This window comes from Pieris brassicae, chromosome 1 (genome assembly GCF_905147105.1).
Source record: "Pieris brassicae chromosome 1, ilPieBrab1.1, whole genome shotgun sequence".
In the NCBI taxonomy this organism is placed as follows: Eukaryota; Metazoa; Arthropoda; class Insecta; order Lepidoptera; family Pieridae; genus Pieris; species Pieris brassicae.
Window position 1 is genome coordinate 15,878,245 of NC_059665.1, and position 18,624 is coordinate 15,896,868.

The 18,624-nt window shown below is 32.1% G+C and overlaps 1 protein-coding gene across 6 annotated transcripts in view; it reads right to left on the reverse strand.

Moving 5' to 3' along the window:
* Positions 1-18,624, reverse strand: part of LOC123715180 (LIM domain only protein 7) — a 68,342-nt gene that overhangs the window by 46,443 nt on the left and 3,275 nt on the right. For 5 of the 6 annotated variants that reach the window (XM_045670124.1, XM_045670100.1, XM_045670116.1 and 2 more), the window contains exons 1-2: positions 4,252-4,342; positions 3,266-3,432 (exon numbers count right to left, since the gene is read on the reverse strand). In XM_045670124.1, the coding sequence (XP_045526080.1) occupies positions 3,266-3,367 (102 nt within the window). In that variant the 5' untranslated portion in view covers positions 3,368-3,432; positions 4,252-4,342. Of the gene's footprint in view, positions 1-3,265; positions 3,433-4,251; positions 4,343-18,624 lie in introns of those variants that run through there. The other variant, XM_045670090.1, reaches the window with a different exon arrangement.

Here is an 18,624-nt window from a genome sequence, read left to right on the forward strand (position 1 = left end):
TATCTGTCAATTGTCAATTGGTATGTCTCTTTTGTGTCGAGAATAAAAAGCCTAATTCGCAATATGTTAGATTTTCAAGATATATATTAAGTAACGTTATACATTATTTAACAAAAAATAAATAAGGTAAAATTATTTAATTTGGCAATACACCAATAATTTGATAACAGTAATAATAATTAAAAATTAATACATTGAAAATTGAAAACAAATTTAAAAAGTTTAGTCCCTGTGACAGTGTAACTTTAACGTTGGCAGCATTTCCTCGCTGAATTGATAATTTTTTTGTTAAAATCAGGAATCGCGTATTTAAGACTTACTGACAACCTTAATAAGAAATTATACATTAAAAATACACTTGATTTTGCTGTGAACATATAAAAACGACCGTCTCGTGGTAAAATGATTTTAGGTAACATGCCCTAAAAAATTAAGGAAATACTACAAACATAACAAATTATTAGATCTTATTATACTTCATCATTATTTAACTAAAATTACACATTTTTGACACTCCTAAGAACATATAGATAGAGAATCAGTACCTAGTAAAATGTAAGTAAAAGTTGTAAAATATTACTAACCCAACCCGTAACACAAAACACATCCATAATGGTAGAAAATGTAAAAAGTTCGTATATATCTGAATTCTTGAGTCGACCCATAACATTTGAGCTCAAATCAGTGGCGCCTCGAAGGTCGTCCGGCAAATGTCATATAGACAGGTGCATGCGCAACCTTATACAACCGTAGCTATGAACGAACGTATTATTATTTAAAATGCGTCTAAACTTTTATACGCGGACTTGATTTCGATAAAATTTACTAACCTACTAATATTCCTCAAGTAAATCAATCAATTGTAAATCACATAATAGTTTTCATCTGTTAAAAACATTGTAAGGTTTCGTATCGGATGTCCGTGTTTGCGGTAACCACCCTTAAGGGGCGGAAGAAACCATACAAGATGATTCCCTATTTATTATTAATACAATTAAAAATGTTAAAATTCACAACTGCCATAAAATGTCATTAGGAAAATAAAGCCGCCAAATCTTTGACCACAGATAAGCATCTATTTAATAAGCACAGACTATGTCAGACAGGAGTATACAGATATAAAGAATTAACTTACTATTAACAATCAAGGATAATGGGGATCTCGTCCGACTTCAATACTCGTTTATACAATTATGTAAGGGATCTGTACAGTTAAAGTGCAATTTGTAGTAACATCCTATCTACATATTGTTAGTTAAAACGATTTTCTTTAACTCCCAACACAACGTCAAATTCCATAGTAAACTTTTTTTTTATGTAATAGGAGGCATACGGGCAGGACGCTCACCTGATGTTAAGTGATACCGCCGCCCATGGACATATTGCCAGAAGGCTCGCAAGTGCGTTGCCGATCTTTCAAGAATTGCTACGCTCTTTTCTTGAAGGACCCTAAGTCGAATTGGTTCGGAAATACTTCAGTGGGCAGCTGGTTCCACATAGCGGTGGTGCGCGGCAAAAACTGCCTTTGAAAACGCTCTTAACTTAAAATAGTATTTTTGCACTATATTTTAATATCTCATACAAGATTTTCAATAACTAGTTTGAAACATTATCTGACATATCAGATGCCCTTGGCATGTGACAATTTTGTAGCGAAAGGCATAAAAACCGGGCGGCAACCTTCGAAGCCTTTTCTTAACTCCAACTTTTAATTTATTTTATTGCTTTACGACCCACCCGGATTTGTACTTTTATTTCGTTTTTTTAAACATTTTTAGTGCAAAAGTTATACTTTTTACAATTTCAACAGTTATTAATGGAATATGGTTTCGTTGATTAGATATATTACGTAGTTATTTAGCTAGTAATGAATAAGATCACTTTGGTTCTTTCTCATGTTATATGGCAGTTTCTGTATATTATACCGTGATAATTTCATCATCTTGAGGCCGTACAGTTAGTGTGCTGTCAGAGATTGTAAATTCTGGAACAGACTACCAGTAGATATAATATTTAGTTACGAAGTTTATGGCTAGTCATTGAACATATAAATCGTGAGAAAGCACAGGATATGCAAATATTGAATAATCAACTGCATCCTCTTACTGTTTCGAGAAAAGCGTTTGCCTGGCGTATTATACTAACACCATAACGATTACTCATTATTTATCTGGTGAGAGAATGCATTATGTCCTTGAAATTTTCTTTCCCCGTTTTTTAAGCAAAACATAAACGATTCCTTAGACGGAGAACAAGACATACGTAGTACACTCTTTTCTCGGCTAGCACAAATAAAAATATTTGTTTGAGGACAAATAAAAAAAAATATTACGAGAATTTGTGCCTAGTACAATAATTTATTTTCTTAATTGGACATTTTTAATATAGAAAATATGTAACATGATATACAAAATTTATTAAGTAAATAGTGACACACACCATCTCACAAACACAGTGGAACAATATCTATAAGTATTATATTTACGTAGGCGTTCATGGTACATCTTTGTTAGTACCAACATGTACCATTATTTTATTTATAATTTTTATAAAACCTGTTCGATACCTAAATAAAAATGAGTATAGTCAAGATGTATTATTTTTATCATCAGTAATATCTGGCAATAAACTAATTATCGCAGTGTTTAATAGATGTAAATAGTTTATAATAGCGAATGACTCCAAATAAAAAATATTAGGTAGCTACAACGTGCACAAAAACATAGTCGTTTTTCCCGTTTTTGTAACTTTACAAGCGTGCTGGTGATCTAAAAATACCAACTTCTGGGTATATTTTGCAAAAAAATACGAACAGATTGAGTAAAAAACTTCGACATAAGCAGTTTCCGTCGAAAGTGAAACAGTTTTTACAGCAAAATAACGTTTTACGCTAACCGTTACGAATCACTTGCAAATTAACTTCAATCGTAGTATTTGTGAAATAACGAGGTTTTTACCGCTCTGTATAAAGAATAAATAATTATAAACACTCTTAAGTACCTGATATTTTCAGTTGAATAAAATTATTTCTGTTAAATTATGGAATGTACTTTATAGCTTAAGAGATAAGAAACGATTATAGAACAGCATAGAGGCATCGTTTACAATTAAAAGTTTAAACCCTATAAAATCGTTCTTTACTCTTCTGTATATTTATCTGTTCATCGCGAATCAGGCTGTCTTACTACGTCTGAATATTCCTGACCATGCAAATATGCGTATTTCAGTATCCAGTACCCTATCACTAGAGGTTGAAAATACTTACAGCTTTGGAGTATCCGCTGCCGGCACTGCCATCGGAAGAGTTGCTGAGTCGCCGCTCCGTGGAGGCAGGCGGCGACCACGCTGTACCACTATCCGAGGGCATAGTCACATCACTAGATCACTTACACTACACTGCACACCTCCTCAGTGTCCATTGTAAGGATATATCTGGAACGAAAGATCTCAGTAAGTATAGTATAGTAGTAAGTATGTTATCGAGTTTAAATCGAAAAATTTAACGCAAAACGTGTGAAATTATCTTAAACAACATCGAGAATTGAAAGTGAATCATCAATTATTACTGGTTAATAAATTCAATAACTTATATAACATCGTTTAATTGAATATTTCAAATGTTTCGAAAGGGGTGTCAACAATTAGATGTCTTTTTAAAATGTAATTAGATTGAGCTGAACGGGTTGATTTAAAAACGATATAAGGTAAACAAGGTATAAAAAGGAGGTCGTTGTAAATATAAAAGGACAAATCCAACAATGAGACTAGATTTTATATATTATTTCTCTATCGGAATTTCATTGCATATTTACAAGCTTCATTTTACATTTACATGGAATAATGAGGTAATGTGTATAAGTAGTCATTAAGCAAAGCTTCCTATTGTTCACTTAAATTACTTTTTACACAACGAATTGCATAATTTCGCAATTTATTTTATACCTAGCGTATTTCGTAATGAAAATTTTCATTATTGATAATCAGTGATTGCTAACCATGACATTCTTAATTAATATTGTATTCAATTGATTATGTATAATTTTGTCAAAATTAGCAATACAACTAATTAGCTGAAAATGTTTTTAAGAAATGGACGGACGATAAAAACGAAACCGCAGTACAAAAATGATTAATAAGATACTTCTAGAGTCCATATCAAGATCCTTTATCTGATAAGACCACTTGAATACAACAAAAACTCACACTGGCAAACGTAATGGAAAATTATAATTTAGTATCAATGCTAATTACCGAAACAGTTCATATACACAGACGACGCTTACTAAGTGCCGAATATCAAGCAAATAATCGCGCTAGCAAGCGACACGACCGCGCGGTAAAACTGCGCGAAACGAACTGACTGTACTGGCGTGATTCAGGCAGCTGACGTCAAATTTTGATCGAGTGATAGCACTCAGTCAAGATTCAAGAGGCACGATAATCTTTGATATAACTTGCATAAATTGAGAAGGATCATAAAAATTAAATTGATGAGTACAAGCGAATTGGAAATGAGCACTGATTTTATTGAACGTCGAACATTGCTTAATTTGTTTTTTTATAATGTAAGTGTATTAATTCTGCACGTGTAAAAAGCGTTAATTAGGATTTTGATTTAAATTATAAACATGCAAATCCTGCATGTATCTCTCAAATCGACATTTCTCATTTGAAACTACAAGTTTATTTATACCACTTCCTGACTCTAACAAGTCCAAGAAGTCGTGTCGAATGTAGTTCACATTTTATTGAGCATTGTAACAATCTATAATTGTAACTGTCGCAACATCCACCACACCAGCTGTTTCTGATGTTATCGGGATTTAGTTGCTTGTACTGACACCCTACTTACTGTCAACGGAACAGTGGTAAACACTACTAAAGATCTAGCAAAAATAGAGAAAATTTTTCGGTCAATAACTACTTAAAAGCAGTGGCTTGCGTGTGACTCTTATCCCTGAGATCGGGGGTTCGAATAGTTGTATCCCAATGGACTGTCTATGTGCGCAACACTCGCTCGTATGGTGAAGAAAAACATCGTGAGAAAACCGACATGCCTTAGACCCAAAAAGTCGACGATGTGTGTGTTACCGTAGGCTGATCTACTTGCCTATTAGAAAAAAAATAAACAGACAGAAACTTGAAGTAAAAAAACTTTTTACACAGTTAAAAAAAAAATATCCATGAGGATTCATTGGGCTGCCAGTTTTTTCATTTGGCATGCGTATTTGAAGTAACAGCTAATTCTACTACTACTACAAGAAAGACAGTTTCATTTTCGGCATAAGATAAGTTCAAAAGGTTTTTTAAAATTATAATCAATAATAAGATAAAATGTGTCTACGCTCGGAAAGCCTACACAATTCAGAACTAGGCTTCTAAGGGCAATTGAAACTAGAAAGTAGTCCTGACAACATCCTTAGATAAGTTCAAATTGTAACCTACTGTCTTTGAAATTAAATTGGTATTGTTTAAAGGACAATGGGGAGAAAGCGGCTTCCCGATAAAGTATGGTAGCCTATATACTTGACGCAGAGTAATGGTTTCTTGCAATCATCTGATTGACATTTCACAGGAATACTGTGATTTATTTATCATCTGTGCTTGATATGTTTCCGGGAAATGATTAGGTCTGTTATTGTAAAGATAATTGATGGAAGATTCATATTACTACGGGATGGAGACATAGCTTTGGCCGTGATGGAACTGACGATAATAATTTAATAGTGGGGACAGTAAACATTTATTTTAAAGTTTTACTCATAATACTTTCACTATTATATGTAATAAAATTCAAAGAATTCCTTTCAATTACTGCTATTTATTCTAATGATCTTTTTCGTAAAAATTTATAGCAGAAAAGTTATTATTTTTTTCGAAAGAAGAATGAGTTTAAAGCTGTTTGCAAAGGTTCTTTGGAATTTGTTTATTATATATATATTATTTTTTTTGTTTAATTTCTATATATATTCTTCTTTCATTTGGTCAACCTTATAGTACAACCGTAACTGTAGAAGCGAACGGCAGCGTAACGGGAAATCAGGGGACATACAATTCCAAGCGACCCTGAACAGCCAAGTTTTATAAATCGTACTTAATTAAATATATATATATTCCAAACCGGCTTTAGATTTCATTTGTTTCTCCAAAAACTAATGTCACACGTTTTTTTTAATATACCATATTGTATTAAGATAATTAACATTTGAAATTCGAATTCAGTGGCAATTTACGCGTTTTACTAAATTACAGCACATTGAACAAAACATGTAGGTCGTGGCAACAGGCCTTGTGTTGAGTTTTAAGTTTCCTTCACTGGTTAATTGAACGTAAAATGATACACGCTTGTAATTTGCGGTGGAATTTGGATAGAACACCTGGGCTTAAAACAGTGTAAAATAAAATGATTACACGTGATTCAATAAATCTGAACTTCCTGTAGAGAAAGTAAAATTTAAATAATGCATACTTTATTCTATCTTATATATTATTTAACTCAGGTTTCCCATGACGAAATAAAGACAAAAATCGATTAACTAATTTTAGAAAAATAAAGTTATAATTTAACCCTTAACTCGGTCGGCCCTGAAGTTACCTCCTACGGTCGTAGAATTACTGACAGTTAGACTTTTATCGATTTCGAAAGCAAGGTTGCATCAACTGAATATGCACTTGTAACATCACAAATATATTCAATGTCAACGAAAGTTAAGGTCAAAAAAGCGCATAAATTAGAAACTTAACGAACCAAACTTGCTATTAATTATGGGACGTACAAAAAGATATAAAATATTATTTAAATAATAAAACTAACTAAATACTAATTAAATGTATTAAAATATTAATTCATACAGATAGTAGTGTTTATATAATTTGAAGGTAGTTGAGGAATAAACAAAATATGTGAAAGTGGTTTTACGTTTTAAATTGCAGGAGTTTAGAGATATAGAGCAATAATTACGAATTGATAGTTTAAATTAGTCCTCTAGATAACTCTAATACTTCCACCTCTTTTTAGGTATTCAACAAGTGTTCTCGTAAAATGACGAAACCAGAAACCTATTACCTAAGACAAGTCTAACAGGTCCTAAGGTTATCACTTATCTATTGCATTGCAGATCTTTAGTATCGAATTCTTGTACGGTTAGGAAAGAATTTGCGAAACGAATGGAATAAAGTTTATGAAGTATCCTTACTTGGGGGTAGTACTTGTTTGAACGTAATCTCTCGCTAATATTCTGATAGTAACTAAATTCAAAAAAATTATATATACTTGATTTTTGAAATCGTTTTTTTATAGAGATTTTGCGTTGGTAAGTCTGTTATTGTGACTAATGTGATAAAGAATATAATATATAAAGAAATACTTTTTAACAGAGCTGTAGTGGTAATTCATTAACATCACAATCTTAAAATCATTATCTGAATATATTTAAAATATACGTTATTAAAAATTTAAAATAACGGAAAATGGGCTGAAAGCCTCAATTATTTTATTTCGCGGTATTTTTTTCAAGCCTGATTAATCTCTCATTATAAATTACTACACCGTTACAGTAAATTTTTTCGGACAAAGGTTTTTTATCTTTAAAATTTGAACCATCTTGAACATTACACCGAAATCAGATGCGCGTCCGAACCTATCATTATCACAAAAACTTGCAAAAATTGTATAGGGCGCAATGAACTTTGAATTGTATTGAGTGTGAGTAGAGTTGAAAATTGCCGGGGAGGTGAAAGAAAGGTACAAAAAGTATGGAAGCGGTTATACGTACGACCTTGGGGTACACTAGGCCACATACCGGCTCTTGCCCCTCCAGAGGTATGCGGCCGGTTTTTGATGGATGTGTTTTGGGGCTCAGCTTTGTGATTTCAATTATTTGCCTCGAGTGTTTGGGTACAATCTGGATTTACTAGAAAAAAGTCCTAACCATTGTGTTCGCATATTCTTGTAGCAAAATAGTCTACCTTACTAAAAGAATAAAAATTTAAAAAAAACAAAATACATTACGAATGTTTTGCGAGACTAAAATTTATTTAAAGTAACTTTCGTCGAATAAGATAGTGCTATAAAAAAAAACATGCGTTAATTAAGAATAACAATAAGCGATACAAAAATTTAATGAAAGCTGATTGACCAATATGGATGTGTATCGAAGTTTTATGGTTTTTGAAGGGAAATTTTATTCTCTGATCAGGTTATAGTACTGGATATCGAGACTTTCATCAAGACGGGTTTTGATAACTTTTGGCTTTAACACTATGCTAATAACTTTTACTTTTCACACACGTGGTTTCGAACGACAATGTTTATTTTATTGTGATGTTGATTAATTTCCTATGACAAAGTTGTTCTAGTTCCTTCATCCCTCAAGTCGCTCTTGGTTTTTTAAGGGGCCCAGACAGGACCCGGTAACTTATGCGCGAACAAATACCTTTATTTCTTCTTGTCTACTTAACTTACCTCCGTTAAAATGTACAATAGACATATAAATTTCATCTTAGCCGACAGCTGAGAGGGTTGACCATTTAGTCAGATTCTGCTTATCCACATAAACGAAGCACAATTTACAAATTTAGTTCTTAGGTGCGTCGATACCCCCCCCCCCAGCCTCATGCCTAACAAACGTGAGAAATATAATGTTAAAATTAAATGATTTTATTACAATTTCGACTTAAGTGCTATATTAGTATCCTTTTACAAAGCAAACTTTATCCATAATCGTCGTTAATCCTTGTAGTGAAGTTCCTAACTGCATCGAACAATAAAGTATGTTTTAAAACGTATCCCATATGCACGGCTATACTATCTTTATAAAATTTAATCTAGAAGCGGTTTAAGCAAAAAATATTGCCTTTCTATAGATTCTATAGATCTCAGGAATTTGTTTGTCAGCATATATCGCTGATGCTTAAAAGTACAATGCCCAAATTGATTGGCTATAAATCAAATTTTATGATATTACTCAAACATTGAACACTATAAAACTAAAATCAATTTTTTATCTTGAGTACAACGAACCAGAACCGAATATAAAGCTATTAAATGCATTTGGGAACGTTCTTAAATTTAAATTGACCATAACCTACAAAATGCCTGTTTCAGTAATATTTATGCTTGCACAAAGATTCGATTAATAATATTTTAGATTCGAGATAATACTCCCCAGTGTAAGAAGACATCAGGCATAGAACAGACGAGAAAAACAATAAACTCTCCCTTACTGTTTTAAATCATCAGGTTTCGCTTTCTGTAAGGAATTGAAACCATTATACTATGCTGCTCATCACATTCTAAAGCAATTTATTATTATAAATTAAATATAAATAAGATAATCAAAAGTATAACCTTTCTAATTGTTTCGAGCTCTTCAAGAATCTCTCATTGAGTGTTGCTTGACGCATGTGACTGTTCTGCAGCGATCCCCAAGCTATGCAGAGCACAATAATATTTTATGGTATTGTCAAAACATTGAAACAACGGTATTACATACAGTTAGGAATGCATAAAATTGTAATTGCCTGAGGTTTCTGGCGCTCGGCGGAGAACTAACAATTTTTAAGACAATAATTTAGTTAAGATTTTTGCGTGATAAGCTAACAGTTAACTCGATTAAGCTCATGTAACCATGTTTTCTTTAGAAAGCGCTGTCTAAATTTGTATATAAAAAAGAATCGCAAAATATGTTGCTAAGCTCAAAACTAGAAGACGGCTGGATCAATTCAAGTATTTTTTATTTATTCCTTGAACTCTGAGGATGGATTTTTATGGAATGAAAGTTGGCACGGGAAATCTTAAACACGAGTCTCTTTTTATATAATTGTAAAGCCAACAGTTTTTCATTCTTCAAGGTTTAGGGGTTACGGTTGTCCGTTACACGGACGTCGCCTGCCTACGATATTTACTTCACGTATTCATTTTGAAAAATTCTAAATTTTACTTCACGAGTGTACCACATTAACTACGAAATTTTATTTAAATAAGATAAATAATGAAAATGAGGTCAGACAGGATCATTCTTCGGATTCACTCGGCTTCATATTTTTATGTAGGTGTGTGTTATATGTCTTTTAAGCCAATACATTGTCATAACAGATAATTTAAAAGTACTATGCGCTAAGCATCTTACTGAAACAATTTCTATTGAGTAGAACTATTGACCAGCAATTTCTAAAATATAAATACTTTGACATATTTTGAAACAAGAGGGCGTTCTTTTCAATATAATTTGACTGCGAAATACTGATAGCTATCGTGACTTACAAAACGCCTTGTTAAATATAAGATAATAGTTGCAATTAAACAATTATACGCGTTATTTGTCTGTAGTAATCATAGCTATTTTTGACATTGTATTGCCATTTAAATATTATTAAGAAATGTGTGTGTGAGTTGTGATCTGAGCGAAGGAAATTAAATCATAATACATATGATCTAGGTGTATCTATAGGCAGCCATCGAAAATAGCTTACAATTTTCGGAATGTATTTATAAATAAAAATATCGGAAAGTGAATAAACTTTCCATAATAAGGGAAATAGCGACGACCAATAAAGATTTAGATAAAATATCTTATAAACCTTCATAATAATTATTAATTTTCGAATAAACTGTGGGCGCAGGTCATTGTGTCATAGAATATATAGAGCTCATTAGAAATGCCCACAGATATTTATGTTGAACAGTAACCAATATATTAAGGTAGAGAATATAGTACTAAAGTAAGTAAGTTTGAAAGCTGGTCGAGTTTATATTTAGCCTAGATGAGAATGGAATGCTTCGATTTAGTTATATTTTATATAAGCGAATAACACGATAAATTAAATGTCTTAAAATAAGTATTTTTTTATTAACATTAAGAAATATTTTAATCAGAGAAAACAATTACACGATTCCGCCTAACAATTAGGATATTTAAAATCTAGGTCTATGGACAATTATTATTAAAAACTAAATTTAACTTTAAACTAATAATATTATTCTTAATACTCAATAGACTAAGAGAAGAAAAGTTCATATATTAGAATATACGCACATCTATAGAATAAACTACACTTTACCGGAATAATGTGATTTTTTAATGAAATATTTACATTTTTTTATGGGAGCTAGAGGAAAGGCGCTTTAATTATATGAAATTGAATATTGTTTAAAAAGCAATAATCATTGATAATCTTAAGCGATGATGCTTTTTATACGCTTGTCTTTTGTTTAGTGTTGTCAAAATGAAACGATGCCTGGCTAAGCACGTCTCCAGCGTTTTTAAAACGTTACAATAGTCGGCCCGTAAGAAGACATCCTTGGAGACACGTACGTGGTTTGAAGTACTGTTGCCGGTCAAGACTTTACATTACATTACCGACTGTTACTGCTGGGTAACGGACTAATGATTGATATCACGTTAATAATATAAAAATACCGACTCGTTAATTTTAATTGGCAATACATTTTTTGAAACAGTTGCAACTTGACCAAGTTAATAAAATCTTGATTACAAAAGGTTATACCACTGTGGGCAATTTGCCATTTGCAACACTTGACATAGACTTAACCTGAATACAAATTGACTATTTGAATATTTCATGGGATGATAAAATTTTGCAAGGACGAAGGTGACGGAAATTCGGTAATGCGGAATGTAGAGCAAAATTGTGTAAGAAGGTCAAATCGGTGTTTTACTGCTATTGACAAGTTTTTAATTAAAGCATTCTCCTTTGCCTGACACATAGACTATTTTTTAAAGACTTATTATTGTTTTGACCGTGCGAGCAACTGTTAATTGCGCACATGGAAAGGAAAATCCACTGCCTTACAGCCGGGATTACGCACGACTTCAGGGACGGCTGACGCACGCCACAACGCTTAAACACGAATAATTTGATTAAAAGAAATTTCTACATTTATTTAAAAAAGTTTTTAAAAATTTAATGAATATTTCCAAGAACTATATAGGGTCCGACAATCTGACCGTAAAGTGTTTGAATTTAATGAAAGTTGTTTGATCTGTAGGTATACCATGCCTTTTAACAATACAAATTTAAGAGGATTATGAACATGTGAAAGAACTAACGGTCAATGCTGCAATTAGAATTAGAAAAACCTCAAACCGGTAATCGCTTTATGTCTATAACAAACATTTAATGTTGCCTTCTATATTTTATGGTCATGCTCTGGTAACCAACACTATGGCTTAGTCTATGGTCAAATATGGCGGCCAGGGCAACGACCTCGCAGCGTTCGCAACAAAAATTTACATTCACCATGGCTATTCTATCATTAATGTAACAGATCGAATCAAAGTTTTTTATTCAAATAATTGTTTTCGAATTGGAGTTGCGAAAAACGATACCTGTTATTCTTTAGCTTATGATGTATATTGGTTCAAGATAACCTTTTTATAGGGCTTCTCCTTAATATAAAATTAAGAAATTTTTCTACGGATGTGAATTACTATCTCTTTAAAATAAATACAAAATGGCTTTGTAGTGTAACTTTTGCATCGCGATAGCTAGATTTTATAAAGCACGGTTGGATCGAAATAGTAATCGTGTTTTTTTATATTTAAAACAATCAAGAAACTTATATACTTGGCGACACTGGTTGGCGTTATCTATCAAACAACCTCTTCCAGACAACATATAATTAAATAACGTAAAATCAAAAAGGTAATTAATATTGAAGGCGTATTTGTACCTTTCTTTAACAGATTTTTGTCAGACCAACCATTTCCGCACAGCATAACCCCAAAAAGTACCGGACCTTATGAAATCTCTTCAATGTAACACATCTTGCAATAATAACATTCAAATGAGTAGATAATTGAGCGCCAGTCTATAATCATGTCCGCGCTGTATTGTGCACTTGCAAGTCAACAAAATGCCGTTACGACACAGCTACCGCGTATAATGTGCCAGATTCTGATATTATATTTAACTCGTTTATCTGCCGCGCGGCTTACATGGACATAACGTAGATTAGTTGCTATAAAGCTTAAACAATTCATGGTTTCGAATTAGAATTTGGTATACCTTATTAAGCAGTCCAGTATTACATTTAAGCCGAGACTCTAACAATGACGAGCCATTTTCATACTATGTTTCACGTGCATACATATTACACACCCATACTCCCCACACTCAAATTTATCATGATTTTTCATTAACTGTATATTTGGTTTTTGTTTGTATATTTAACTACTCATTTTTGTAATTTTCTTTATTGTACATCAGAACAGCCTAGTAATGCACAATAATGCAACGATAGAATAATGTTTTATTTATTATTTTGCCAGGTCCGATACCTGGATCGTCAGACGTTTCTGCTGCAGCTGAAAGCTATCAATTCGCGGGAAGCCTCAGCGTTTCTCGTTTCAGAGGAGTATAATATAATATAGTAAATAACCAAACAAAAATATTTCAATAATAAATTTCACCCAATTGAAAAAAAAATTGTGTTCAATGTATCAATCAAAGACGGCTATTACTTTCTGGTTCAAAAGGAATCCGGTATTAAAAATTATTAAACCTGTCAAAGAAACCCCTAATGCGTTTTATCGCATTGCATTCACTTTACGAGTAAAACAGAACCTTATTTGCGGAATATAAATAATTTTATGTAAAATATATCGTGTGCTTTGACCATATCATAATTCCACAATTGGCAACGCTATTACAAGATCTTCCTTACGTATCGATTCTGAATGCCTGTAGGTGAAATTTATTTGCTTACACATTATGGCAAAATTACTTAATACTCCAACCAACTATCGCCCTTATGAACATGCAGTAATGGCTAGAAACGCTTACGAGATTCTCGGAGATAATGCGTTTCCTTTCTTCTGAACATATTTTAGTAAATTATTGAGGATGCACTTGAAACTAATGGACTTTTTGAAATATGACGGTTGCCAATTACAATTTGTCGTTTTCGAAACAATGTAAGCGCATAGATTTATACTGCAAATAACTCTCTTCTAACAAGACAGCTTATTTTAGATCTAGGCAAATAAGGTACTTGACGCTTGGATTGTAAACTCTTGCAGATAATCTTTTTAATTCCGCAAATGTAGATGCGTCTATGCGTCTGATAATCTGTTAATTTGTGATTTTTTGTACTCGTCGTAAGACACGACATGTCTAAGCAAATTGTCTACTAATTGAGTCATAAGGTTTTAAGGCGCTTTGTGAAAGCAAACTATTAATAAATATTATACAATTTTTGTATCGCACGCGTTTCTATATGTAGCTTATATTCTATAAAACTTGCTATCAAGAAATTTCTTTAAATCTAGGTTGATAGGTACCAGTATGGTCGGATAGCATTCCTGCACCTTAATAGCTTAATACTACACTAAGTAAAGATTTCTCAGTAAAAATTTGCCAATATTTCTTACTTCTTCATTGCGACACGTTTTGTAAGTGTTTCAAGAATTGTTACAAAACCTTCGATATGTATTAAATATTTTGTATCTGTTTTGAGTCATCGGTTATCCTATATAGTCATCCACCCACGCTGGACCAATATTCTTGGAATGTTCGCAATTCTTTTAGCCTCTAAAGCTTGAAGGTTTTGTAAGTTATAAAGATTTTACAAATACGCATTTGCACACGATAAAGAATAATTCTTTAAAAAAGCAGATAGCTATTCATAACGCTTTCACCGTTTTTAAGATTTGCATGTTCTGGTTTTATAATATATTAAATTGTACATCACATATATATATGACATATATCTATCTATATACATGACATGAAACAAGAGATGTACCTTTTCTATCATTATAAAAAACTGGATACTACTTTTTGGGTAAAAGGCATGCCGGTTTCCTCGGGACGTTTTCCTTCACCGTAAAGCGCAATAAGAAAGAAAAGTCTATTTGCCAGTCGTCATTTGAACGTAAGGCGCACATCAAGCCACTTATCAATGACTGCTCATACATTTTCTTTAGTTTTTTTTTTAAATTGAAATATTATTTAATAATAACATAATATGTTGACTAATTGCCATGATTGATTAAATGGACTATATTAAGAATTTCTCGTAATTGCCAATTAGATTTCACTATTATCTCAATTATAAATTAAAAGCCCTTTAGGCGTGTTTCTTAAAAAGGGGTTACAATTTTAAATGGTATGAACCACTTTCAATTGTTACGAGTGCAATTTGGTTGGATCAAATTTAATGTACGTCACATATAATGATGTCATTACGTCATGTGTAGTGTTGCTTTCAGGTTTACATTAATTATTTATAAACCATATCATAGAAATTAAATAAAAGGAAACAAAGAAGCACAACTGTTTATTTCGAAAAAAAATATAGTTAATAATTGGTTTAACTTCGTTTTAATGCATACATTTAATAGTAAAGTTGGTACTATGAATGTAAATTCTAATGTTTTTTAATCATTTTTAAAAATATTATGTGTTGCCATTAAGACTCCGTTTTTTAGTTACCCTTGGTTCGTGTAAATTCTTACTTATTATAATCAGAATTAACAAAGTTCTTAAACAAGGAACTACATGTCACACTCTAAAAACCGAAACCTATATTAATCTTAGTTTTCACTTTTCATCCAAGAATTTCCCTTTTGACAACATGATGGAGTGTATGAAATTTCGAAACAATATATTTTATCATAAGTGGTTAGATAAAGCCGGTTCATGTGACGCTATTATGCGTCTTATATCTTAGTGATTAAATAAGAGAATTCCGTATACAGAAATGCAGTGAAATTGAAAAAGTTATCTGTAGTGCCCACTCGAGAACTGCAAATGCTTTTGAGTAGAGTGAAATGGTATTTCTCTGCTTATGACGCAACTTTTATCCATTTTCTGTATATTAAATCCATTTGTATTGGTTTAATGTTTCATTACTTTGTAGATAGATAAAAATAATTTAAATTCACAGACCAGACACAAGTGCTTCATATTATAACATAAAGGGCGTCCCAAAACTATGGGGCTTCAAGGCGAAGCTAAAGCCATATCGTATAGAGTATTCAAAATATGATAAGAAAATCCACAGGTTGCGGACTTGTTACAAGATTTGCGATTTGCGTTAGATTCCTCTTGGAATCACATTTTCAGCATATAATTAACAAATTTCCTAAAAATTACCTTATTGACTTTGCCAGTTTCATCTATGTTTTTATTTTGATTAAAATGAAGTTCACGTAACATAATTAAGTTCACGTTCCTTTCTTTAAAAATACTATGTTACTTAAGAAGAATTTTTGGTCCATTCTCTTGATGGGCATCAAAAAAATAAGGTGTTTTTTTTTCACATTTAAGACGGTTCAATTTCCAGACGAGACAAGTATTTTATTATAAAATCATTGAATGCAGTACTTACTTATGAAAATAAAGTATTTTTCAGGTAAATATCTTACGATATTTAAGGTACTTCTTAATGTCCCATAGTCATGGGACGTTCTGTATTTACGTTCATAATGGTTCACAAAAACAAAAATATTTTTAAGTCAACGAGAATAGACAACGGAATAGTAGTAAACATAGGAAGAAGTTGGTTGTACCAATAAATTATCTGGAATTGTATAGGAAAAACACCTTTTGTATGGCAATCAAGGTTTATAATAATTTACCAAAAACATTAAAAGATCTTTACAATTTTACAATAACAATGACTATACGAACGCTCTTTCGTAATATGCAGGTTGAAAACCATTTACCACAAATTCACCATAGAGTATACGTGTCGCAAGCCCAGCTATTGTCATTGCTAATACAATGCGCTAGATTGGAATACTTTTCGATTACTGTTTTAAGTTACTCCATCGGCTTTGAAAACACTTTAGAACGAATAATGTTTTTTTAGCAGCATATAACCATGGCTCGTTATTGAACTTAAGATAGTTTTGACTAACCACAGATTAAAAGGCCGTCCGGCCCGATATTTAGACGAGATTCAGCGCCAAGTATATATAAAAAAAATTATTGGATTAAACTACGGGGGCCATAATACGTGTAATTGCATTAAATCCCGACAGGTCAGTTTCCTTATATTTATCTTCATTATGTATTAGAGGCTTAAATAGAAAGAAAAATCAATTGGTGCACAGGCGGGATTAGAAAGCGCGATCACTCTTCTTCTTCGTAGTCTTCATTAGGTAAGTTGCGTTTTGAAAAGCTTTAACCGTCATGTCGGCTGCTATCACTTTTTCTATCTTTCGATTGTCTCAGTGCATTAGGGAGACGTGTAATAGTCTTAATCCTGTCAGAGCAACAGGTAGGCGATTGACTTCTGCCATCACTTCTCCCTTCCATTACCAGTTTGTCCAGACTTATTATGTTCTCTCCTAGCAATATGGCCTAAAGTAGCTAGGCACCCATTTGTAAATGATGACAGGCTTGGGGTGGTATCTTTGGTCGGTTGAGTATAGACTTGTTGGTTCTTTCGCAGGCCATTGTATCCGCAACATTCTTTTCTATCTCTTTCTGTATGCCACATCTCAAAATGCATCTATCTCCGTCTCTGTCTCTACCATATCTCGAATGCCTCTATTTTTCGGACCGCTGCACTGTCACTGATCATTAGTCAAACATAAAACATTTCCATATACTTTGCGTAAATTTCAGTTTGCGAATACACAATCTAACGGTAGCAACAATGTATACAAGAGTAATATGGCTTTATAAACATTGTGAAATGGGTGTGGTAACGTTTACATCGTGGCTACTATAATTATATTAGGTTTAAAAGGTTTCATTCAAATCGCTCGTCTAATTGTTATTTATTGTATGTAATTTTGGTAACTACCAGTTTTGTTTGCGAGATAAATTGTAGTTTGAATTGCTTACTTAATATAATTGATAACAATTATCGTTATGATTGATAATAGTAATGCTTTACTTTTTTTATTCTGTGCTTAAATTTACCTATGTGAGGTACGTTACATAGTGGAATCGGAATTTACATATAAAAAAGGTTTTTTTTTCAATTTATCGTAAATGATATCAAACCATATCAATATTTATGTTCCGATATCTCAATGATACGTCTGACTATTCCCTAAGTTAGACTGTAGAATCATCATACTAAATTCATAGTAAATAAAAACTTAAAACCAACATTATTAAATAATTAAAAACATTAATTGTCTTTGATTTTAGTTTATTTCTTACAACAAATTGGTAGACAATCGTACATACATACATTTCTTAAAATGATTTTTTTAAAGTCGATTACAATGACAGATACAATTTAAATAAAATTGTAATATCGCAGACCTTGTACAGAAACCTGAAAGCTTATAATTTAAATCCAGCAAATTTATCATTGCAATCTACACACCTTTCTGAGATCATCTTAACTGTCTTCATAATGTGTTTTATGCTTTAAAAATAACTTTGTAGAATTCACTTAGAATATTAATTTTAAACCTTAATATGCAGGCATAAGGGTTATACATTCAAGTTGGCATGAGTACTTAAAATGACTAGTATTTAATTTTTATTACAGACGTTATGCGAGTTCGTTAAAACAATTATATCAAATGATTTAAATCACGCAATACAAAGTTCAAAGTTCAATGCGTGAACTTGTCTTTGAAGAAATTCATTATCTGTGCTCTACGCAATTTTAGATTTGCCATCGGTAGTTTA